The 25,576-nt window shown below is 40.4% G+C and overlaps 1 protein-coding gene across 12 annotated transcripts in view; it reads right to left on the reverse strand.

The window, feature by feature from the left end:
* LOC146643393 (uncharacterized) overlaps nt 1–22,690 on the reverse strand; it is a 56,895-nt gene extending 34,205 nt beyond the window's left edge. For 9 of the 12 annotated variants that reach the window (XM_085395296.1, XM_085395294.1, XM_085395295.1 and 6 more), the window contains exon 1: nt 22,350–22,689. In XM_085395296.1, coding sequence (XP_085251422.1) covers nt 22,350–22,416 — 67 coding nt within the window. In that variant the 5' untranslated portion in view covers nt 22,417–22,689. Of the gene's footprint in view, nt 1–22,349 lie in introns of all 12 variants that reach the window. The other 3 variants (XM_085395291.1, XM_085395290.1, XM_085395297.1) reach the window with 2 other exon arrangements.
* Nucleotides 22,691–25,576: the final 2,886 nt, after the last annotated feature.

Here is a 25,576-nt window from a genome sequence, read left to right on the forward strand (position 1 = left end):
CTCTCTAGGCTTTTCTTTTGTCTCTTCACCAGTCCGAGCTCATGGTTTCCCCTCCCTGCGCCTGGTTCTGCCGATCTCTTCCTGTAAGAACGGAGTTTTTCTTCCCCACTGTCACCAAGTGACTTCTTATAGCAGAGCACTAAATCTTTGGGTTTCAATCTTAATTGCAAGATCCATACCTGACAATGTAAAGTGTCACCTCGTTGGGAATGCAGATAACATGAAAAGGATTTAAAGTATCCTTCGGATGACTCTGTGATGGACTGAGAGAGGTATTTTGTTTAGTTGTTTTCTCATCAATCCCATGTAGAAGCAGCACAAGATCCTCACAGACCGTTCAACACCAACATCTCTCAAACTCCACGTCACACTTTGTAGTGTAGCCTGTTAAATGTCTGCAAAGTCAGACGCCTCAGTGATTATACAGCTGTTTTCACTGGCTTTACAGGCTCTGCTGTACTCCCCGTTCCTCCCTCTCTGGATAGACACCTCCGTAAAATCAATAATTTAAACAAAACAAACAGAAATATTTCTAGTTACAACCCAACCAAACAGTGTTTTATGTTGTTTCTAAAAATGACTAATATTCTCAGTCGGGTCATGAAGATCATAACTGACCCATCATCCTGTTGAAATCCCTGCTCTGACTGTCCACACTGGGCGGCTTGCTGATGCTGTCGCTGTGATCTGCTCAGTAGCTGCTTGTCCCTCCTTCCCTGTGTGTCACGCTGGAGGAATCGGTGACACTGTGCACAGAGCGGCAGTGACGCATGGTGGTGCAGGAAGAAGGTACATTTTGTGCTCTTCTACAAGGACATGTGGAGATTGAGAAGAAAGATTTATAGAGAAAGGAGAGCTGGAGGACAATGGGAAACAGTGCAGTGGGCTGTTTTTGTCACAATGGAGGTGGACTTGAGGAGAAGAGGAATAATGAGACAGGAGCTGAGACAGAGTGAAGCAGGAAGATGAGAGGCTGGAGGCTTGAGGGCAGCTCTCCACTCAAGTCAGCCAACAATGGGCAGATGGAGCATGACGCTCTCATCAGGCCGGTCCAAACGCTCACCGAACCACATAAATCACAGATTAACACTGGGCTCGTCTCCAGCTATCCCCACAGTATTCAACAAAGGCCTTAATGCACAGTACAGCACAGAATACTAATGGGGGAATAATGGGATGTGAATTAAGCCCCCTGTGTGTTTAGATAAGGAAGCAACTGTAAGAAAAAGGATGCAGGATCATGTTGAAACAGGGCAGCAATGCTACTACTCGATGTTGAAAAAAAGGATTAGGATTTGGCAAAAAGAGGATTGCAGTGCTCCTCCTTCCACGAGGAGATTATAAGTGTGGCTGACTTGAACTGAAAGAGTTTAACAGCCTTATATAGCTAAAAAAGAAGCCAGGATTCCTGGAATTTAAAATATTGATGGGAAAAACACTAAACTGCAGGTGCTAGGAGCTTCAAAAGATACTGCATATATAACTGTATGCATTAACAGCACTGTAAGTCTAGGGTCATTCACAGTTTCTGCAGACAGCTGGGGACTCATTTCAGTAGATGCTTCTGCAAATATTACAACTGGAATATACCTCAAGATAGAGCTGGGCGATAGAACGATAACGATATGTATCGCGATATAACTTTTACTCGATAGAGAAATTAAGCTATCGTGATAGACCTCGCCGCTCTTGTCCTCTTAAAAAAAAAAAAAAAAAAGGTCAGCCAATCCAAATTAAGTAGCGCAGAGCCGAACCAATCACAGCCGCAGCGTCATGTCGCGTGGCTTGTGTACAGCACAAGTGCCAAGCCGCACGTGTGTTTGTTTGGGAAGCAGCCAGCGGGTAATGGAGCCAGCACATAATGGAGGAAATGAGTGTGCCGACTAGAAAAATCAACCGAGCGTGACCGAAGAGAAAACAGATGATGGTTCCAATGCCGGAGAGATTGTCGAACGGAAGAGCCATAGAAGTTCCGTAGTGTGAAGGTATTTCGGTTATTTCAAGTCTGACAAAAAACAGAGTAACGTGCACTGTAAATTGTGCCGAAAGCAAGTCTGGAAATACAATAAACTGGAGCATGCATCACACTGTGCGCCACATTATTGTTTCGGTGAAATGAATTTCTACAATACTGTTACTGTTAATTCTACTCTCTGCAGTGTTTAAATGCTTACATATACACACAGTTACTGTCCGTCCACACATACGACTCGGTTCTGCTTCTATGCCGCAGCTTTGTTTACTTTTTCCCACCGAGGCTTCTAGACTTCTGATTGGCCAACATTTCTGCACGGTTAGGAATCTAGCGCCACCTGCTGCTTTGGCATGTTCATAGCAGCGTTTTCCTTCATTTCTCCCTTTATGTGTGGACGGGATTATTTTTTAAAACGGAAACGGAAAATCTCCGTTTTCAAAAATACCCGTGTACGTGTGGACGTAGCCTCAGTCTCTGACTGGAAGCGCTGATTCGTCATTCGGCTTTTGTCAGACTAAAGTAACTGTTAAAACTGTTTGAAAAGCTAAGCTATACAACAAGGAGAGATTGAGAATTTCCTTTTAGTTCTCAGTTTATTTGATATTGACAAAAGTTAGTCAGTTTTGTCTGATCTTCTGTAAAACAAACTAAGATTTATTTTTAGAATTAATATTTTGTTTCTAAGTGGAATTGACAATTTAGTCTGTTTCGTTTGTTCTATTTTGAAACTTAAACGCTTTAGCGGCTGCCTTTTGTGTAGTTTGCAATATTTGCCTTTATTTATCTGAAAAAGTCTCATGTTCCTTAAGTACATCTACCCTGTTGAACTTATTATGGGAAATAAATATTTAAATAAAAACAAGCTGCTGATTATTTCACATTTTACTTGTGAGCAACGGCACATTTAAATCTTACAAATATAGTTATTTGGCTTATATCGTGATAGATATCGCTATCGCCTGAAATGAAAAAAACATATCGTGATATGAAAAAAATCTCATATCGCCCAGCTCTACGTCAAGCCCAGTAAGACACAACTTTTACTCTTGAGGTGAATGTTCTCTTCTTCTGCTTTGCATCACAGATTTTCAAGTTTTGCCAGAACTCAGGGAAGCAAATGGCAAGTTTTTGCAGAAGTCAGCATTTTCTACGTAAACTACAGACATCTCTTAGTCACCAAAGTAATCACAAGAAGACTTTTACCTCCGGCAACCACTCAAACACTCAGTACTGACAACCGGTCGGTGTGACTGAGGCCTAAGACACTTAAAGGTCTCAGGTAAAACAACCCTACTGCTTCCTCACTCTATGACTCCAAGTAAACACATTCCTGGTAAATCTATTTTTTCAACTGCTAGTCTTAAGTCTTATTTAATACAGTTAGATGTTACCTTTGTAAGCTACTGCTATATCAGTGTGACCTAACGTGGTTATTGGAGAGGATTGTAAAAAGGAGAATGGTTTACTTTCTGTTATAAGCTTTTCTTTATGATCAGAATTTATTCCATCTGTCCCAGTAACTTGTAAAGTCTAGGGAAGCTGAATGATTATTTTATTTAGGCTCATTCATGTGTGCCAACAGGAAGTCACCATCTCTTTTTTTTTTTTTTTTTTTTTTTTTTTTTTGGAAGAAAAAAAAAAAGAAAAAAAAAAAAGGAAGTCACCATCTCTACTATGAAGCAAACTAACAAGGAGCAATGCTCTGTGGACCTATAACTGCAGAAGTGAGTTGGACGTGCAGGTAGGTCGTGAAAAACTGCTAATTCAAAATCGCTTTTCATCAATAAATCCATAAAAATCAACGAACACCTCCTGACTGAAGAAGAAGCGCTGACTCAAAGAAAAAGGCAAAAGAGAGCGCCAATGTGAAAGGATGTGTGAAAAACAGCACAGAGATACAAAGATAGGGCAACCGTGGCTCAGGGGGTTGGGAAGCGTATCTGTAACCGGAAGGTCGCCGGTTCGATCCCCGGGCTCTCTGTCCTGGTCGTTGTGTCCTTGAGCAAGACACTTTACCCTACTGGTGTTGGCCAGAGGGGCCGATGGCGCGATATGGCAGCCTCGCTTCTGTCAGTCTGCCCCAGGGCAGCTGTGGCTACAACCGTAGCTTGCCTCCACCAGTGTGTGAATGTGAGAGTGAATGAATAGTGGCATTGTAAAGCGCTTTGGGTGCCTTGAAAAGCGCTATATAAATCCAATCCATTATTATTATATGACGCATGAAACATGGAGGCGTCTGCAGGGGCCACTTGCAAACTTGGGCTGACTAAATGTGTGTTATTCGGACACATTACTCAAATAGCACAGAACACATAGTAGATTAGTCTGATATCTTTATTTAAAGTATTGTGTACTGCTACTGGTGCAGGGTTACCAAGGGATTACCCCAACCATGAATCCTTTTCATTGCCTGGTTACCTAAAAAGTCTATAAAGGATCTAAACTAAATCCAGCCATGCAGGACAGCACTAAAAACAGCTGAGTGCTTCACTTACATGTCAATTTTTCTAATCTCATGATCAAATGCCTGTTTCTCTTTCTTTTAGGGCTCTTACACACAGTTCCAGGAAAACTCAGATAAAGTATTTTCCAGTTTTTTCTGGAGGAAAATCTAGTCTTAAATAAATTTTACTGCATCTGTAGATTATCACAGAGTGCCACGGCGAGAAGCTACACAGCAAAAATGGCAAAACAAAGAGCAGCTATGGCAGAGGACTGGCTTCTGCTGCAGATCTGACTGAGAGTACTCATTACTTTAAGTGCAGCATGGGTGTGGCTGTTTCTATACATCTCTGACAGCAGTGAAAGGAGAGGAGCTGGATTTTGCTTTCTGATGGGACTACCATCTGAAATCTCAGGGAAGAATTAACTCTAGAACTTTTTTATACCTCTTTTGTAATAAATCCTGCAAAACTAGACAATGTTTATTAGTGTTAAGGTTTGTGTAGCTGCCACCAGCTAAATCTGTACAAGACTTTAATCAGTGGACAAAAGAGAGTAGAGATGACTCACTTGTCACTATTAAATGATTTGAGCTTCAACAAAGTGTCTGAAAAGGCTTTGTGCTCTGCAGAATCACCATTTATCAAATGCAAGCTAATGTGTCCACCGTGTGACAGCTGGGACAGGCTCCAGCTCCTCCCATGACCCTTAATTGGATAAACGGTAAATAAAATGGAGCTGTCTGCCCACACCGGGGTGAAGGAAAGATACAGTAAATGTCAGGTAGTCAGCAATGGTAGCAGATTGGTGGAAATCATATTTCTTTATGCTTTCTAATGATCTCTTCATCCCTCATCCTCATCATCAACCATACGTGTGCTTAAAGGTTTGAGAATGAAAATGCTTCTAAATGTTTCAGAAGTTGCCTAAAAATCATAACATTTTATTGTTTTCTTCATTATTACATTTTACTGCAATAGCTGCCTGAACATCTATGGATACACCGCAAACAGTAACCACTAAAAGATCATTTGGCATACATGGAAAAAGAGAAAAGAAGGCTAAAAACTGCCGTAGAAGCTTCTAGGTCACTGATTTTAGTGAAGGTTATTTCCATGGGGTATTGGACAGGAGTGTGGCTAAAACTACGGCCCGAGGTGCTCCCCTAACTCTTGTAGTTAAATTATATGTTTCAGTGGGACAGCTATGTGTCCTAATGCTAGTTTATGGGGGTCTGTGCACATGAAAATGACTTCTTCTTCTTATACCACATTGAAATTTCAACTTGTTTGGACCCGCCATGTGCCACCTCACTGAAAAATTCCAGGAAACACGCCTGGTGCAGGATGATTATCCTTCAAATGTAAATAAGAGAAAGATGAAATCCATGCATATGGACACTTATGTTTCTAATTTGTAGGATTTTTAAGGTTTTTAAACATTTGCTACATTTAATAGTGATTGCAGGTGAAATTCAGAAATAAAACTTCCGGGCTTTACACAGATAGGTTCATTGGGGTTTTCATGTGGTTATATAAACCTTTACATCCTTGTCACTCAGCAGGGATCGTTGGTTTCAGTTCATCATACTGAGGTTAGATTTACCCACTTTTCATGTCACTTTAGAATTAATTTTTTAGAGAGCAGAGAGCTGGGTGGTGTCCATGGATAGCATCAAATTGCTGTGGATTGATATCTTGCTCTCCTGGCACACGAGCCATGCTCTTTCCGCCTCTCTCACCTGAAGAAACAGCTGCCGTGCAGCCCATGCTGGCTGGTAGAAACCACGTGATCATCGATCATGTGACCAGCTCCATTTAACACAGAAACACAAATTCAACATGATGTTCACCCGCCGCTACCCCCTCGGCTCGTCGTTCCTCCGCCGCCGTCTCAGGTTTCTGTGCCACTGTGACAGACTCTGGGTTTATAAATAGCAATAAGCACCATATTGAGAGTGTCGCCCATAAAAGGGGCTGGCTTCTCTCACAGTGACCACAGACTGGCATGTCAGATTTACTGCAGAGACACAACAGGAAACTGTTTGTGTGTGGGACATGCTGGCTGGTAAAACCCAAACGGAATAAACAGAATAAAACAAGGAAGACGGAAATGAGTGCTGGTAACCTGACAAACAGGGAGCCGAATTTAATTTCAGCTGAAATTTACCAGTAATACTGCGGCGGCCAGCATCTCTGGCAATGTCCCCCATAGACACCTGCTTATACCAGCAGAGAAGTGTGTACAGGGGGGAGAATAAGGAAACCCCAATGAAATACACCAATGACCCCCAGTGCCAACTGGCTACAGAGTACTGGGAATTTTGGTAACCATGTTTATTTTATTTTAGAAATGTCCTTTAAATTGGGTCCCAGGTGGCCTGTACACAAAAACGAATTACAGTACAAGAAATTAAAAGCGGCATTAAACAGGTAAATAAAGAGATTTTTGATGTCTGTTAGCATTCAGTCTGCCATCACCAACATAGCATGGACACTTGCTTTAATAAACTTTGGAGATTTTACCTTTTTTTTCATAACAAAGACAAACAATAAAATGGCCAAATCAAGAAAGATGGTCTCTGTGTGCATTTTAAGACTTACTGGGTAATTGAGATTAACCAAAGGGGCTTAAGATGTGTAACATATTCTGTGTTCAATATCCCCACACTGGAGAGCCCTAGCTGGAAAAATGTCCAAAAGGTGGAAAAAAAAGTCTTCGGGTGAAAGCCATTAGCTCACACTGCAGGACTGCCTGCCTCCAGCAGGGAAACAAAACAATGCATTTGGCTGAAAATCTGAGCAGCACCTACTTATTTACCTGAGGCTGCTGACAAACTGGGCAAGCAAAAACAAAGCACTGCAGACAGATGCATTGATGTTGGGTGAACCTGTTTGCTTTAGGTGCTGCTGTTCAGCTGCACATTCTGAAGCGTTGGTAATAAAGTCCTGGTAATAACCAGTTTCTCACTTGTAAATACCATTCACACAGCAAATGCTTCCAATTTTGTGCTTAACACGACTGCAGCGCAAATACAGATGCCTCAAGTCAGCCAAAGACCAACGATAAGGTTAGTTAATGACCTAAAGCCACACATGTGGTAGACATTAAAATAGTTTGCACAGCCAAAATTCATTCTAGAGCACATGATGTGGTATAAAGATAGAGTTTTCTGTAATAATTAAGGTTCTAAGGGTGGCACGGTGGTTAGCACTGTTGCCGCACAGCAAGAAGGTCCTGAGTTCAATTCCACCATCAGGCCGGGGTCTTTCTGTGTGGAGTTTGCATGTTCTCCCCGTGTTTGCGTGGGTTCTCTCCGGGTACTCCGGCTTCCTCCCACCGTCCAAAGACATGCAAGACTTGTGGGGATAGGTTAATTGGATAATCCAAATTGCCACTAGGTGTGAATGTGCGAGTGAATGTGAGTGTGAATGGTTGTCTGTTCTTGTGTGTTAGCCCTGCGACAGACTGGCGACCTGTCCAGGGTGTACCCTGCCTCTCGCCCTATGACAGCTGGGATAGGCTCCAGCGCCCCCCGCGACCCTGAAAAGGATAAGCGGAAGCGAATGGATGGATGGAATTAAGGTTCTATTTTCATTATTCATTGATGCATGTGTATATTCTGGCAAAACCTTTATTATATAATAGCAGAATCATTTACTGTACATAAAGCATTTGAAATTTCTTTTAAAAGTTAAAGCCCTGCGTTGTGTGAAGCAGGTCAACTCTGTTGTTAGTTACGTGAACTAAAGAGCCAGTATGTGAACACACACATATGCGTGTGTGTTTGTGTCTTAGTGATGAGTGGGACATGTCAGATCTGGGTCAGCCCGATCTCAGGAATCTCTGGCATTCACATTTGCGTTGCATGTATCCAAACAGCAGATGCGCGTCTTCTGCATGTGTCTCCATGGCCTGCGTGTGCCGAGGGCTCGCAGGGACCTGGATAAAATTATCTGCAAAGCCCACGAGGGATTCGATTAAATATTCCCTGTGTATTCAAAGAAACAATGATAATATCGCACTGCATTTACCTCCATGACAAGACTGACTGACTCTAGGAATTTTCAATATTTCACCCAAAAACAGAGAACACGAGTCCTTGACGGATGCCTCCACCTCTTCTTCCTTTGTGGAAGGAAAAAACGGAAATACTCTTGAAAAACAAGGGTCTGTGCCCCCAGGGAAAGCAGAGGAAACACATTCCAAACATATCACCACTCTGAGCGTTAGGAGAGCTTCTTCTCAACGACTGCACTAAACTAAAAAATTCACTTCCCTAGATTCATCTCATGACAACCGACAACACGACCAAGTGAGGTGAAAGGTCACTGGACCTAAAATCAAATATTCGTGGCACAAAAAAAGCAGTACCACTGGCTCTGACAGCACAGGAAAACTTGAGGCCTCACAAACAAATACTGCACGAACCTTTGAACCCGTCGGGTTATCCCGTCGACGCCGTGAGAGGTCAGAGGACCGACAGCTGTGCTTGTAATCAGTTCAAAGTTGCAGCAACAAGCGACAACAAAATGCAGCGCTATGAATCACTGTCACACGTGGATAAACGCCACTTCCCCCCCTCCCCTGATCAAAGAGGAGAAACCTCTAACTTAAAGCAAGGCTTCAATTACAGACTGCAATTACAAACACAAGGAGCTCTTGTGTTTTGGGGTTTGGTAAAGGTGACGCTATTCTTTGAATGGTTTAACCTTCTTTAACCTATTAAAACAGTAATTCACCCAAACTGAAATCCATTATTTTGCTTTTTCACAAACATATTTACAAAAAGTTAAACCTGTTTTCATACTAGTTATGCAGAATATATTCAATATCACCAGATACCCCACATCATGATATTATTGCAATTTTTAAGATTTTTGCAAGAGTATTGCCGTAATGTATATTCTGATTTATCGCCTTTTCATGTCATTTATAAGATCGCCAAATTATGTCCCCAAAGTTAAACTGCCAAATTGTCAATATCGTTTTTTTACAGATAGAAGAAATGTATCTCAGTTATTTCTTTACTGCAAAATGAATTTGTTACTAAAACCTGCCAAATGTTGACGGGGACGGAGTCAGTCAGCAGCTGAATGGGGTCCAGTTAGCAATTACATGCAATCTGTTTCTGATAATACAGCAGTTATCTGTGCCAAAATGCCAAAAATCGCACATCTGTTCACATTTCTGTGTGTCCAGTGTTCAGCTAACATTATCTCTGGATGGTGGTGCATGAGATAACCCCTAAGGATCGTAGTACTACTAGAGTATTTTAATTTATTGAACAAAATATCAGCATTTGGTGTCTCTGTATCGACACGATATCACCACACAATCCTATCACGTAGCGATTTTTTCCCTGACCCCTGACATCGAATATCTAGAAAGTTAGCTTAGCAAAACTTGTCTCAGTATGATGGTAAAACAGAACATGCAGACAGACAGACAGACAGAGGACCTCTTACAAACCAAGACAAGTTGTTCACATTTTTTCAAGAAAGAATTTAAATGATTGTGTCAGTTTTTACTTTATCTGTTTTTCTACACTGAACACATGAAAGAAATAACACAATAGAAACAAAAGCAGACTGAAACACAACCACCGCTCTGCGACCATTACTGGATCTTTTTATTTATGTCAATATAAACGATGCTTCAACACTAGAGTTCAAGTGCCTCTTAGTTTATGCTTTTTTTTGTCTTGGCATTCTCGCCCATCTCTAAATCGCAAATGTTTTGTTTCATTTTCCTCTATTCAATAAAAGCGCAAACTGTTTTTAACACAAGTCTTCTCTTGGTAAAAATTCAGAAAGCATTGATTGAGTGCTTCCAGCAGACAGTCAACTTAGATCTCTGACGCCAGACAGCACAGAAATGTTTGCTGGGTAGGTCAAAAGAAACAAAAAATGCAATTGATTGAGACGCAAGAGACTTTAACAGCAAGTGTAAGTGTCTGGGACCCTACCTGCCAGTCAGTGCATGAAAAAAACAAAGCAAAATTGTCTAATAAAAGTATAAACTAAGAACCACAGAGCCATTACATGTTTTGGTGTGAGAGCTAAAGAGAGCAGGCAACAGGATGTCAGTCCTCTGCAAACCAGTGCGAACTCCAGATGCTTTTAACCACAACAAGTCCGTTACCCAGTCACAAAGCCTCAAACAGAGCCAAGAATAAATCATACATGAATCATCCATTACTCAGTTTTCCCCTGCATTTTTATTCACCATCACAAGGTTCAAAGTAAAAAGAAGGTCAAAGGTTAGACAGTGAAAAAGGATAAAGTGGGAGAGGAACATTTGAATCCTTTAATGCTGAGAGAAGCTTTTTTTTTTCTTCTTTGAGACGGTCAGAGGATATGCCTGAGGCTCTAGTCAGGGAGTTTCACTTCCTCAGCAATGACCTCATCATTACATCACTTCCACGACATCGCAAAGATGAGCAATGCTCACGATGTAAACAACCACAAGATGTTTTTCTTTAGCGTTTTAAGCCACACGGCAGGGGAGAGAATCAGAAGGAAAATGAATAAAGAGACTCTGTCTTAGTCAAACTGAGACTTGGCAATGGTGTACTGAAGTGGCTGAACTATGCTTCTTTTACTTTTCATGTGATGATGTAGAAACTCAAGACATGAAAGGTCAAACAGCAGTGTGACGGCTGCTTTTGGGCTAATGAAAAGGCAAAAATTTAATAATAATGACAGTAAAAAATATAGATTAGGCAATAATAATGACTGCAGGAGCAGCATGGGGCGGTCGTAGTGTTACGACAGTGTCCATGTTCAAAAAGTCTTGACAGGAATAAGACAAGAGGCAAAAAAAGTACAGTACAGGTTTCCATATTTCCTGTCATATATATATGTATATATACACACACACACACATATATATATATATATATATATATATATATATATATATATATTAGGGGTGCAACGATATTCGTATCGATATTGAACCGTTCGATACAGTGCTTTCGGTTCGGTACGCATATGTATCGAACAATACAACATTTGTAATTTATTTTATCAATTTTCCTTCTGACGATGCTGTCTGTGTTGAGCGCTCAGTGAATCTGCGTTCGACTACTCCGCCTAGGCTGCACTGTCCAGCGCAGATTCACTGAGCGCTCAACACAGACAGCATAGTCAGAAGGAAGAGCGCAGGGCAAGCTAGCGAGACAGAAGTTAAGCTCTCAGCAACATGGACCTCCCCCACTCTCATTCAGATCTGGCGTTTGGAATTATTTTGGTTTTCATGTGACGTATGACCCTGAAGGTAAGCGAGTCATGGACTAAAGTAAAACAGTATGTTGAATGTGCCATGCAATGCTCAATTACATTGGTGTGAACTAGTGTGTTAGCGCAGTTAGCTCGTTAACGTGTTGGCCGTCTAGCCCCATGCACGGAGCGATCGGCGGTAGCTCGTTAACGGAGATTTGCCGTGTTGTGGCGTTAAGGTCATTTCAACGAGATTAACCTGAAAGCACTAGTGGGAACACAATGAATATGACTGCACATTTACACCGACATCATCCTAGTGCAAAGACAAGTGGAAGCAGACAAAAAAAAGCAAGCATGCTACTAACTTTAGCCGAGTCATTTAGACAGCTGTTAGCACATGATTCTCCTTATGCTGCTGAGAATATAGCCCAGAAGAAGCGGATAGTATAGCTTTTATTTTGGAAAGAGACATTTCTCTGTAATAAACTCTCTTTTCCAAAGATGAGTGATTCCTCAATCAGATACAGGGCTTGCAATATCGCTAGCCCGACGTCCCGGAGCTAGCGATTTTTTCAGTCGAGCTACCAAAATCTATCTCTTCCCTGCCCGTCGGGCTATTGTAGGAAAAATATATGTCAATGCTTTTGCATTCTTTCAGAAATGTAGCTGGGTAATTATGTCATTGGCATCGGTGAGCCACTGTCAATATGTGACATATTGAAGTCGCGTTTGAATTTGCGCTTGTTTTTTTGCTTTCACTTTGCAATCGTGCGAACTGTGTATAGAGAGCGACAGCACTGATCTGTGAGTGATGATAATTTGTGCACCAATTCCTCTGACATCGTCTTATTAATCGTTAGCTTACTATGCAAACATGACAAGTGAAATCTCCCGCAGCAAGCTTAAACATGTGAGAGGTTGATCGCGCAGAGAATCGCTGAGCTTATGTGAGTGCGTGTAAAAGCATTTCAGTTCTGCTGAGCCAAATAAGACAGGTCAGGGTGAAGAAGTGACAGCCAAAGAAAAGCTTACCACAAAACGGAGAAGTTATGACAAATCAGACTATAAGGCAAAAAGAAAGTGCAGCTTTATGGTTTCATGGACAAAATAATTTCTGTGGCTGCAATATGACGAGCTAAATAACCAGGGCTGCACATAAGTGGTCCGCAGGTGCGCATTCGCTGTCAAAATAAAAAACGCGCACAAGGGTTAGGGTTAAATTTAAAAACTGTACTTTTGAGTTAAAATATATATTTATAATTTTAATAAATGACAAATTAAAAAGGCATGAACATTTTTTTTGTATCGAAAAAATATCGAACCGTGACACCAAAGTATCGAACCGAACCGAACCGTGAATTTTGTGTATCGTTGCACCCCTAATATATATATATATATATATATATATATATATATATATTATATATATATATATATATATATATATATATATATATATATATATATATACTGTTAAACTGATGGATGCTCAGTATTAATCACTGATAAAGTTTCAAATGACGAGGTTGGTGTGTGTACAAGTAATCCCTGTGAGCCAAAACCTCAGCCTTCAGTCTCGCTCTTTATGATATAAAAGAGAGCGGATATCCTAATATGGTCATCTCAGGCTTGTACCCTAGCTGGGAGCAGAGTAGCCCCACCCACATGCTATTTAAACCTTCTGTTTGTGAGGTGCAGCCAATGAGAAGAAAATTGGTTTAAAGCAGGAAGCTTTTAATCAAATGATGAACTGAGGGGCTGGCTCAAGGCTTGTGCAAAGTGACTCTGGTGCAGTCCAGAAAAAAATACTGAAGCATAACAGGTCATCTTTAAAGATTTATTTTATTAAAACTAGTTTTAATAAAATAATGGTTAATAAAATGGTTCTTTGATGTGAACACAGTGGAGCATTTAGCAGCTGAACAGAGCTTTTTTTTAACCTCCAGAGTTGGAGGAAACCAAACTCTAAGCAAAAACAGCGCTGCTAATGCAAAAACTAGCAAGCAACTAAAGATGAGCATGTTAACCACTTATGAGCTGCTAATGTTGTTTTCGTGTTGTTGTCGTATTGTTTGCGGTTTTACAGAACTGTTTGTGTTGACTGTGTTGTTTTATTTACATGGAAGCGGACACTGCTTCCATTTGTGCAAGTGTAAACAGGTTATAAAGGAATCTGGGATACACCCAAATCAAAGTGAAGATAATCCCAGACAATCAGTCGTTTCTGACAGAGACAAGTGAAACAAGGCAGAAGTAAGAAGGAAACAAATCAGGATCAACGACGAGTCACACGGCCGCTGATATCATGTCTGTATATCACATAGAGTTTTCTTTATTTAGCTTTTCCTGTCACTACACTCCTACTCTGCACTCTTCTAAGAGTTTCAGCTACTCACTGGGAACTTTCTTGCAGTTTGTAGTTTAAAGTCAAAGCTGAGAAAATCATTTTGTTGTGGAAACCTCTGTTGGAAACATCAACCCAACACAAGCATATATAGACCCCAGCTGCCCCACCACCACGCTCTTGTTTTGGACTCATAAAGTAGGGCATAACTTTGACTGGCTGACTCATGTTGGCCTGGCAGCACAGCGAATGTGATGACAGACCAAGTTTAATCTCAGCTGAGGTCCGCTTTTGGTGCGAGTTTGGCCCAGTAAAAGCAGGTCAACAAAGGACACCTATTTGTACAAGAGCTTCATTTCTCCTTAAGTATTAAAATTGGTTAAAATTGACCCTTTAATTAAATAAGCAGCTGTTTGAATACAATTCCAGCAGTTTTTGAGCAAGAGTACTGATGTGTGAGTGATTCTGGTGTGTAAAGTGTAAATATTAGCTGGATTTCTTAGTCTTCAAAGACAACCAGACTGCATACGCTTGGGGTTTGAGCTGCAGGGATAAGATAATTGGTATATTTCAGCATTTTTTAAATCCATAATAAATGAATGAATGAGTATTTAAAATCCTGCACTACAAGATGCTAGACGAGCTAACGATGAAAAACTGACACATATACGGTTGTAAATCAGTAAAAATGGAAACCAGTTAAAACAGCAGGATGCATATGTGGTTGTAAAAATAATTCATGGATCTTTTAATTTTTAATGCACTTTTTGCATCCCTTCCATAACAACTGCTGTAATATATGAGCCAACAATACTTAACTGAATGAATCCTTCATCTTATAAATGACATGAACATGAGTGAATGAAATCATCAGGAAGTTGGTGCTGCAGCATCAACGCTTTACTGTTTTGCTTCAAAAGCATCAGCTGTTTAGTGATTTCTGAGAAAAATCAACAAGCCTGAGGACAAAAGATGCCTCAGTGAGGCCACAAAGCCTCTACGTGATTTACTGCAGCTCTGAGCGTCAGGCACATCAAACAAAATGCTGAAACTCAAAGTTGAAAGTTAGAAGAAAACCCGTCCGCTATTCGTTTTCTGCAGCCTTCTGCAGCTCTTCCTTTTCCACTTAACTGAAGGGCTTTTCAAGGATCTTTTCAGTGAACAGAAAAACACAATGAGCTCCTAGCTGGAGTGCCAGGGCTCGCAGTGGGTAACGGAAGAAGCGGTGCGGTGTTACGAAACTGTAGGAGGCTGCGGAGATAATCAATCGACTGGTGCAGCAGGAAAAAGCTGCAGTTTGACTGGTTTAACGCTGCAGTTCCAAAATAACTATGCGGAGAGCAGAAAAACCCGAGAAACAGAGGGAAGCATCTGACAAACCTCATGATCGTGGCTTCTCACAAAATCAAAAAGAAAGATTTTGTCTGGTGACCATCGCAAAGCAAAGATGGCTGCCCACATACATGTGTTTTTATTATCATCATCTGCAGTCTTACAGCATGCGCCATCACATCATCTGCACTCTGATATTAGAGCCTGTGGGTCCTGTCACAGGGACGTTACACGGTGATGGACACGTGTGTGTTTATATGTGCGTGTGTGCGTGTTTGCTAAAGTGAGTATGAAGCGGAGCTACAACAGGGCTGTTATCTCCTCACACACATACACTTCAAAGCAGGAGAGAGGAGCTGCATCTGCTAGTGATTTCCCCGAGGTCCAAATCGCACATCCACAAATGCATCCAGGATATGTTGCAAAGCAGCATGGGTAAAATACAGGATACAGCTGAATGAGATTTTTATCTAAAATAAAAACAAGACATATGTTATTTGAAGGAAGGGATTGAGCAGATTAGGTTTCCTTTGCAGCACATGAAGCGAAATATAAATAACCCCCCCTCCCCCCCCTTAAAAAAAACTACTCTTTGGCATCAGAGATGAATCTGGCTCCATTAATACAGATTTATTAAATGTTAATAGACAGTCCCGGTGCCCAAGGCAGTTTTTTTCTGCCTTGGGCACCTCTGAGTTCACTGAAAAGGCCCCGAGGACACAATCAATACTGTAGGCTCCTTCTCATACATCAAAGGGAGTCTTCAGAGTATTTAGGCTACATTGAAGTGCAGAGCAGCGCTGAGAGGAAAGGCTAATTTCAACTAAAACTAGGGTAAGGTATCAAAGCTCAATACTGCTTTAGTGTTTTATTTTGAAAATTAACAAGAAATATAAAAGGAGTTACTACTCTTTGGAAAGTCATTTCCATGTTTTAATGATAATTTTGACTGTTTTTTTTTTGCCTGTGTTATTTATTTTCCATGTATCTTTGGACAACATTTAAAATCAAATAAAAAAGCAAAAAATGTGTGAAATTGTTATTCATCAAAGAGAGGTTTCTAAAAAGTTATAGTTTTGATAAAACTGAGAAAAGTTCAGTGAAATTATCTGGCTTAGCTCTTTTGATTGTTTTCTGAGTTGCAGAGTAAAGAAAAATTCATGAATTTTTTTAACAAACAATCAATAATCTACAGAAAAATAAATATAAGTCTTTTCAGACATATATCCAGCCACACGAGCCCACTTTGTGGCCTTGTCCTATGTTGCTAAGTTGGAAAACAATATCCCTGTGTCACTCCCTGAGGTCTAAGTCATGATTTGTGCCAACTCCAGCACTAGCTCTGCCTCTAAGCAATCAGCATGTGTATTTTTTATTTTAATTAACTGTTTTTTAGTAGCTTTGAAATCCAAGAACAAAACAATAATCATTCTGAATGCTCTTTTCCAAAATATGGAGTTGGTGTTAGGATTTCCAACTGTGATAACTTAGGGCTCATAGGGTTAATCCATTGGACTTGGGTAGCAGATCACTGTGTTGTTTTGTTGTTTGACAAGACAAAAAAGTCTCAAGGAGCCAATTGAGATGGTTGAGACGTCTGCTAGGATTGCTAATGGCACCTCCTAGTTGAGGCGTTTCAGGCATGTCCTACTGGACAACACCCTGGAGGAGACGCAGGAATGCTGAGAGATCACACCTCTCTGCTGACTTTGGGAGAGGGAGGTCTGGCCTTAGACTGCTGCCACCATAACCCAGACCCAGATAAGTGTAAGAAGATGGATGGATGGATGGATGGATACCCATTCACAGAAGCAGTTATGTTTTCTATGCTGATGGTGCATTCCTGAATAAGTTGGAAGTCATGAGTTCCCAGTTGGAAGTTATTTGTGAAACGCCCCCTCAACTTGGATTTCCCACTCTAAAGTTGGAGCAGACGAACATACCCTGAGTTAGCAAACCACGATGGACACTGAACGCACACAGTAGTAAAACTGTAAACTTTTAATCAGTACTGCCACTGTTGTGTATTTTTTACTCAAAAATCAAGCCATATGCATAGCACTGATCAGGTATATATCTATTGATGTGCTTTTTAAGTGCAAAAAATAAGTATTATGCTGTACTGCGATACCTGAATGGCTCTGACTTTGCTAAAAACCAAAACAAGGTCTGATTTTGATAGCTTTCTCTGAACTGGGGAGTGGCGTTCTGACATCTGTGTTCCGAGGTATCTGGAAAGCAGCATACACTTTTAAGATTAGGCTTAATTTTTTTTGATAAAGCATATAGTTAGGGTTGTGTCAGGTGACCCTGAATCCACCCTTAGTTACACTGTAATAGGCCTAGGCTGCTTGGGGCTTACCATGATGCAGGAGTATTTCTTCTTCACTCACCTTTTTCACTCACTATGTTTTTATAAACCACTCTGCATTTTATCATTAGTTATTAATAAACTCTGACTATCTTCCATAGTGTATCTGGGCAGATGGACGCCCCTCCCTGAGCCTAGTTCTGCTAGAGGTTTCTTCATGTAAAACGGAGATTTTCCTTCCCACTGTTGCCAAGTGCTTACTCATAATATCTGATTTTATTGCTGGGTTTTCTCTGTAGTATTGTAAGGTCTTTACTTACAATATGAAGTTCATCTAAGCAACTGTTGCTATGATATTTAAAAAACTGAATCTCGAATCAGACAGCAAGCCCCTCCAGGATCAGGGCGGGGCTGCTAGTTTTGGGATAAGGGCAAAGAGAAAAGAGAGCACGGGGAGACAGGAAAGAGAGACTTGGGAAGTCCCCCATCAGCCTGAGCCTATGGCAACATAGCTAAGGGATGGTTCTTACGTTTTATTTATCTACATGGGTGGTAGGTTGGCTGTTAAACGTTTGAAAGCAGTTGTTTACTCATAGATATATACAACTTTGGCCACAGCCATTAACTATATATTGCTCTAGCAAAGCTGTGCCTTAGGCAGTTATTTCTCTTAGTTGTAACAACTACTGGTAGAAATCTGACTGCTCATACATTAAGTTAAAACATATAAATTAAGCATATGTTTTCTTTTCCTCCCACATTATCTCTAAAATAGTCTCAGATGTGTACAGAAGTGTAGGTGTTGCTACCTCGTTGACTCTAATCTAAATGTGATATGACAGCCTCCTTTATGACTAACCCTGCCTCACACGTTCTCTAAAAGGATTATGCTGCAAAACGGATTATTAATATCAATGACCCATTCATGGATTCGGCTTTTTTGAATGCCGGATATGGATGGAAACATGACTAATCTGTGCATAAGCTCTCAGGAACCTGCTTCCCTCTCCTTCTTCATAGTCAGCAGCAGAAAGGAGCATTTCCTCTGCTTTCCCGAGTGACGGCTGTGATTTATAGCATCTGGTCACTAGGATGCTGACGTGGACAGCAGAGGTTAGCGCTCCTGTTAGTCTCCTCCTTCCATCCTTCCTTCCTTCCGTTCTTCTTCAAGGAGACGATCAAGCCACAACAACACTCCCAATCCAGTTTCCCAGAGTCATCCTAGCCGTTGCCCTCCACACGCATCCCTCCCACCTGCAGTTACAAGCGTTCAAGCCCCCGGGACATAAATGAGACACAGTTGGCAGAGCTGTGAGAACTTGAGCCCCGTCTGGATGCCGGAGATGAGAGGAGCTTTGTCCTCTGGGGTTGTTTTTCTACTCCTGGTGAAATAACTTTGCTCTGTATTAATGTAGATATTAAACAAGATAAACTGTAATGAATAGACACGGACCAAATAAAAAAATTGAGTGGGTAGTTGCACTGCTACTCCTGTAAACCTTCATTGTTATGGAGCATATACTCTTTACAGTGATAACAGATTTACCCCCAAAATATTATTAATCAATAACGTGTTAGCATGGTTAGCTCGTTAACGTGTTAGCGCTGTGCAGACCCACGCACAGGGCGATCCGCGCTAACTGAGATTTGCCGCGCTAATGCGGTTATGGCCTTAACGTCATTTTAACGATATTAACACTGACAGCACTGGTAATTATATAAAACTAAATTCAGATACTGTAGGATCTAGTTCCACTGTAGCAATCATAGCAAGCTAGGAAGCCAAACAGGCTAATGTTTGTAGCTTATGTTAGCTGTGTGACAAAGGTTTACCACTCCACACAGCAGCAGCTGTTTATGGTCTTGATTAGATTAAAGGGTTATTGCAAAAACCTTGATTTTCTGTAGCTTATTGATTTTGTAGTTATAGTAAATGTGTTTTTTGACTTGTTGCTCAGAGAAAACAAACACAATTTTTTATTATTTTTGGACTAATAAAAGTCTTTTTCACCACTGCATATCATTAACGCTTGTCTTCTCTCTCTTGCAGTTTGTGTTTTGTTCTGATTGTTGTTTGTGATCTCTCTAAGTTTTTTTTTCTATCAGTAAAGACAGATGGCTGCCCCTACCTGAGCCTGTCTCGACTGGAGGTCTCTCATTTAAGAGGTCTCTCCTGTTAAAGGGGAGTTCTTCCTCCATAGTTCCTAGGTCCTGCTCATTTTCTGATTGTGTAGTAAAGTAATGTCTTTACTCACAATTTAAACCTCTTTCAGACAAGAATGGTTACTTTATAAATAAAACTAAATTTAAATTTCATTCAATTACACTTTATTTTCAACCTGGAAATTGAACACAAGGGTTATTTCTTTGCTAAATTATGGAGGATAGAGGCAAATCTAAAGCCGGCAGTGAAAGGTTTCTAGGCTGAAATCTACATTTCCAGGCTGCCTGCGATCTTGAAAGCGTTCCAAGAACATAACGTCAGCATGACTGGGAAAGCTCACAGTGCCACAGGGAGTCCACGTCTCATGATTACTTCCACAGAGGAGCATTTAACTCCAAACAGAGACGCTCACTACTGTTAAACAGGGGGTGAAAAAGTCAACGTGATGGCACTGCAGATATCAGGAAAGAAGAGGTTTAAAACTAGGTAGGAAGGAGTTGTAGCATGTACAGTGTGAACTCCTTTAGAAAGACATTGCACAAAAAGTGAATTGACTCGTTGCAGGAAACTGGTGCCACTCCTATTGTGAGCCACAAACAGAGAGTCTTTGAACATGTCATGTCTTGGAGAGGCTTAGCTTGATTCCAGCACTCCCTGGGTAAGCGAATGAGTCTGGTAGCTGTGATTCATTTTCCCCAAACTAGCATTTTCTCTGAAACACCAGCAGGCACAGAAACAAGGCTCTGATATATGGCGTAATGTCCCTGGCTGACTGGTTTTACTGTAGATGGGGAATGACGAGCAGATGAGGTCAGGAGGGGTAAGGAGGGCTGTGCAGGGTGGTGTGTTTTAGGGATTTGGATGGTCAACATGCATTAGGGGCTAAACCAAAGGTCTGCCAACCTCAGACCTGAATAAACCACTTTGATAAGGGATTACAATCCCCTCTCCCAGCCCTGCAGGCGCACCAGGCCGCCATAAACAAACAATCCCCGGCAGGCCTTTCTTTTGGCTCTTTCTTTGCGCAAGAATGAGACTCCCATCTCTCAGATAGAAGTCAGAGAGAAAGAATGTTTCTGTTTATCTAACGCCCCTGCCTTTTTCGGTGTCTAACATTCCTGATAAACGTCACATGCCGGTCAACCCTGCTGCGTGCGGCGGTCTCTGCAAAGGGCCTGGAACCAAAACACTCTTTGTTTTCCATCTAGTGTTGCCATCTTAGATAACACACTGATGGGTGAATTTGCTCCAGAACAATAGTTCAAAACAACGCATGTATGATGTCCAAAAGAAAAGGCACCAAACAGCTACTTAAAAGTTGTCAACCATGGCAAACACACACACACACGCACACACACACAGTGGCCCCAGGATTTCAGGAGTGTAACTATAACAAATCAACAACCACTTTCATGTCTGCTCAATAAGTCGCTCATATTCCTCTTCAAACAGACACCCACACATCCAGGGAGCGAGCACCATGCCTTTTGCAGTGATAAAGAGCTGCTGCGGCAGACGTTCCTTCGCTCCATCCATCTAGAGCTCTCCACGTTGAGTGGAAAATGGGGGTGGGCTGCCAATGAACAGAAAGTCCCCTACTGCCAGTGAGCACTGGTCAATGGCAAATATGTATGATAGTGGTGTGCAGCATGATGCTCATCCTAAGTGCTTTTATATCTTAAAAGCACATAGGCTGGATGAATTATTCATGTGTTTATAGTGTGTGGGGTTGTTGCATATATAAATCAAAACTGCACTAAAAATTAGTAAAAAAAAACAAAAACTTGAATCTCTCTTCTCAGTCTACTGAAAAAATGTGTAGAACACATTTAATACAGCACAAAAGAGTCATGGTGAGATAAGCCTAATTAAAATACCTTTTTTCTGGATTTTTAAGCAAAAAAAGCAACCTAATCGATTATGTTCATTGATAACTGGCATCAATATGAATGTACAGTAAACGACACAGCTGGGGTCACTAATTCCAACTGCTTGTTATAAACATATACCAGTAAAAAGCTCAGATGTGTGAGAAATTCTGCAGCATCCAGTATCCGGGGTGCTCTTGAGCATGACACTGAGTTCCCGTTCGATTATTTATTTATTTTCTGTTTGAGCTGCATGCATTCACCTGCACCGTCTCTCTCCTGTGAGTCTACACTATACATTTTTGCTATATATCTGCGTGGGGCATTTTTCACCCAGTACACCGCCACTGACTTGTTTGGTAATGAAGACCACAGCTCAGTGCAGCATTTCCCGGATCTTTGCTGGTGAGGACCCGCCTGTTGGCGTGGCCGGACAAACACATCTCCTCTTTTAAGATGTCAGAGGGAGACATCTGATAGGCTACACTGCTTCAGCTGTTGAGTTTACATTTTATCCAACCATGTCTTTAGACGGGAAACCACGCTTCATATACAGGGGTTATAATTATAATCATAATAACATTTTTTTATTTACATAACATTAATGTAATGAATAATCAGATTCCACCCTACTGCCACCCGTTATTCTAACCCCCATTTTCCTTATGCTGACTGTAAAATACTCACTCTTGTCTGTTAGTGTCAGCTTCTCCTCGAAATTATGTCCGAGGTCCTTATAATCCATTGTTTCCATTCAGGCGGATCGCAGACCCTTTCCAGTTGCTGTCATTCCTCAGAGTCGCACAAGTACAGGAGATGAAACTCCCAAACACGCCCTTTGTAAAATCCAAGCCGAGCAAAAGGGAAAAGTGGCCAAAAAAATCTATGGAAATAAAAGCGGATCCGGCTGGAAAAACAGCGCCGAGTCTCTGAAGTGATAAAATGTTACCGGGTTTGTTTTAAAAGCAGAGACTCGGTTCCGTCCGGAGAGCCTGTGGGTCTCTGCTGGAAAATCTACAGTGTGAGAATAAAAAGCTGTAGGTAAGTTAGACATAAGAAGGAAAGATTTCCGGTCAGGATTTTCAAAATAAAACATCCTTGATCAACGCTTTACTTCAGTGGCATTTCAGTTTTCCAAAATTAATTATTATGCGCATTAGGTGGTAGAGTAGTCATCTACCAATCAAAGAGGGTTAGGTCTCCGGCTAATCCAGTCTGCAGGTTGAAGTATCCTTATACAATGAACCCCGAGATTCCCCTTTACAGTGTGTGTGCAAACATTAGATACAGATGCAACTATTTGAAATATTTGACAAGATGCTTAGATATAGAAACAAGCACTTTTATATGTGTGTGATTGTCTGGGTAGATGAATGAGGTTTACAGTAAAATTACCTTTAAGTTAGAGAAGTAGAGAAGTGCTATATAAACTGTAATGTACATGTGATGACCATGGAAGCTTGTTTCTGCCACTGAAAAAAGAAAACACGTTTTATTTTTTGGTCTAATGAGTATACATAGAACATTTTCAGAATATCTATATACTTCTTTATAGTCAGAGTAAGAAAAACATTTGGAGGGTGTTTCTAACTGCGGGTTGTTATGTGTTGGTAGTTAGTTAGTTAGTGAGTTAGTTAGTTACAATAGATACAATAATGAAAACACAGGAAATACATTTCTTACAGCAGGTAAAAGGTTATTGGGTTTATTTACTTTTTGATTATTTAGTGCGGGGCTTCTTTTGCATATTTTTAATTTGTTTTTGTTTTTGTTTTTTTGGTTCTTACTGGGGTTTTTTGTTGTTATTTTTATGATTTAATTTCCAGCCAGGGTATTATTACAATAAGTAATGATTAATAAGGCAAATCCAGTGAGGATCTTACAACTAGTGATTAAAAAACATTTTTAAAATTCCTCTTTTTCCGATTATTGTTATTAGTGTTGTACACTTTCAATTACTTTGAAACCTACAGTTATTTTTTGAGCCCTTAAATTTTTATTTATGTTTGTAACAGACGTTTTAAAAATGTCCTAATTCGTTTAATTTATTTTTTTCAATTTAATTTAATCTCCTCTTTCGAACTCTAAAAGCTTAAAGATTGTTATTTTGAAGGCAGGATTGTGTCATTTCCTGTTATTTCCTCTTCGCATTGCTCTGGCTTAACCTCGTTGGCAGCGAAAAACCGCATGCCGGACAACTGGACTGTACCATCTACACAGCGAGTGTAAAAAATACGCCACAGAAGAGCCAATACTTCACGAAAGTCTTCTGAAGGTCAAACTTCACATTTACAATAATTTCTCTTTGGCTTTATCCGCAGACGCAGGACATTAGTGTCCCCTTAACTGTCGGAGCCGCTGAATGGTTTGACCCATCAGATGACTCCTCAGCAGCTGAAAACGGCTTGCTGTGGGATGGGCTGTCATAACAACACTGTCGGTGTAATTACAGCAATTATCATCATGTTAATTAACCATTTGTAACAGTGAAAAGCTTTATTTTCTTTAAACATCGTGATATCTTTATAAGCGTGTATTATTTAAGCATATATGTCTGCAAGAAAACAGTATCCCATAGAGATTACACTTAAAAACAGGTTTAAAAAGTACCAAAGTAATCTTAAAGTTACCAATAAACATGAATATACAAAATATTACAAACATGAAGAGCACTACATATTGCACACCCACTGTTTCAATCATATTTCCCCTGTTTAAAAGATGACAGGGACTTATCTGCTGCTAATTAACAATTAATGTGACCTCCCTGTCACTGCAGGAGGCCAGTGATCCAGGCTGAAAAAAAGAAAACAGAAAGAAAACAAACCCGAAATTATAGCAGTAGCAGTATAATAAAAAAAAGTTTGGAAAATGTGGGGAATTTTCACATGAACACATCTCAGAAGAGGAACCCATCTGGCTTATGTGAGGCTAAAGATAAGCGTCATACATTTTTTAAAGAGGAGCTTTTTAAAAAGTCTGATTAGAAAAAGCCTTTTGCTTTTTTTGCTTAACAATTAAGATTGAGGTCATCATTATATGTCGCTTCATGATGGATGGAAGTGATAGGAAATATAATACAGAGACACACAAACATCCTCCTAATGCACATCTGAGGTTCTTTTCAGAGCTGGACACATTATCCAACATGGTGACAGAGCACATACTGACGTACTAAAGGGCCAAATGTATGTGAGCATTACCGGAGAGATAAAATATGCATGACCCACTTAGCTAGGTGAAGACACTCAGGACTCTAAACACTGATGCTGCTGATGTAGCTACAGACTCAATATCCAGGTCATTCACTCAAGTTTGTGTAGCTTTTTATGTCTGGGGGAAAGTATTTGGCTCTTTCGTGCTTTCTTAGTTTTTTGCATACTTGTCATACTTACATGTTTTTTTTAAACTTTTTTCCCTAAAAAACACAATTTAAAAATTGCATTTTGTATTTAGTCAGGTTACCTTGTTATATCTTGTTATCTTCTTATGTTATCAGGTTAAACTAGAAAATATGACAAATGTGAGGACAGAAGAGGAAGATGACATAGGATGTGTAAATGATGTGCTAAGTTATCTGGTTAATGTAATGTTCTTTGGAAGTATCTTCGTTGTGTTTTTGTTTAAAGGCTGTGTGAGAATACTGGACATAAAAACATTAAAACTAAGACACTTTGAGCATTTTATATGTGGACAGCAGGTAACCGCAAACATCTGTGCAGTCTTACTATGTTTGAGAGCCTGCAGCGCACCTCGCCTATTATCAAAGTAAAGCATATTAATGAGGTGTTGTAGCTGCTCAGATTTGCTTTGATCATTGCAAACGCAACACTAACTATTACTAAAGCGCTGTGTAACTACTGCAAATGTCTGTCTTTAGTAATATCAACAGACAAACACACACGTAAAGAAAA

The sequence above is a fragment of the Rhamphochromis longiceps genome, linkage group LG22, assembly GCF_057381845.1.
Source record: "Rhamphochromis longiceps isolate RC_006_pf linkage group LG22, R_longiceps_female_GT1.1, whole genome shotgun sequence".
Lineage (NCBI taxonomy): Eukaryota > Metazoa > Chordata > Actinopteri > Cichliformes > Cichlidae > Rhamphochromis > Rhamphochromis longiceps.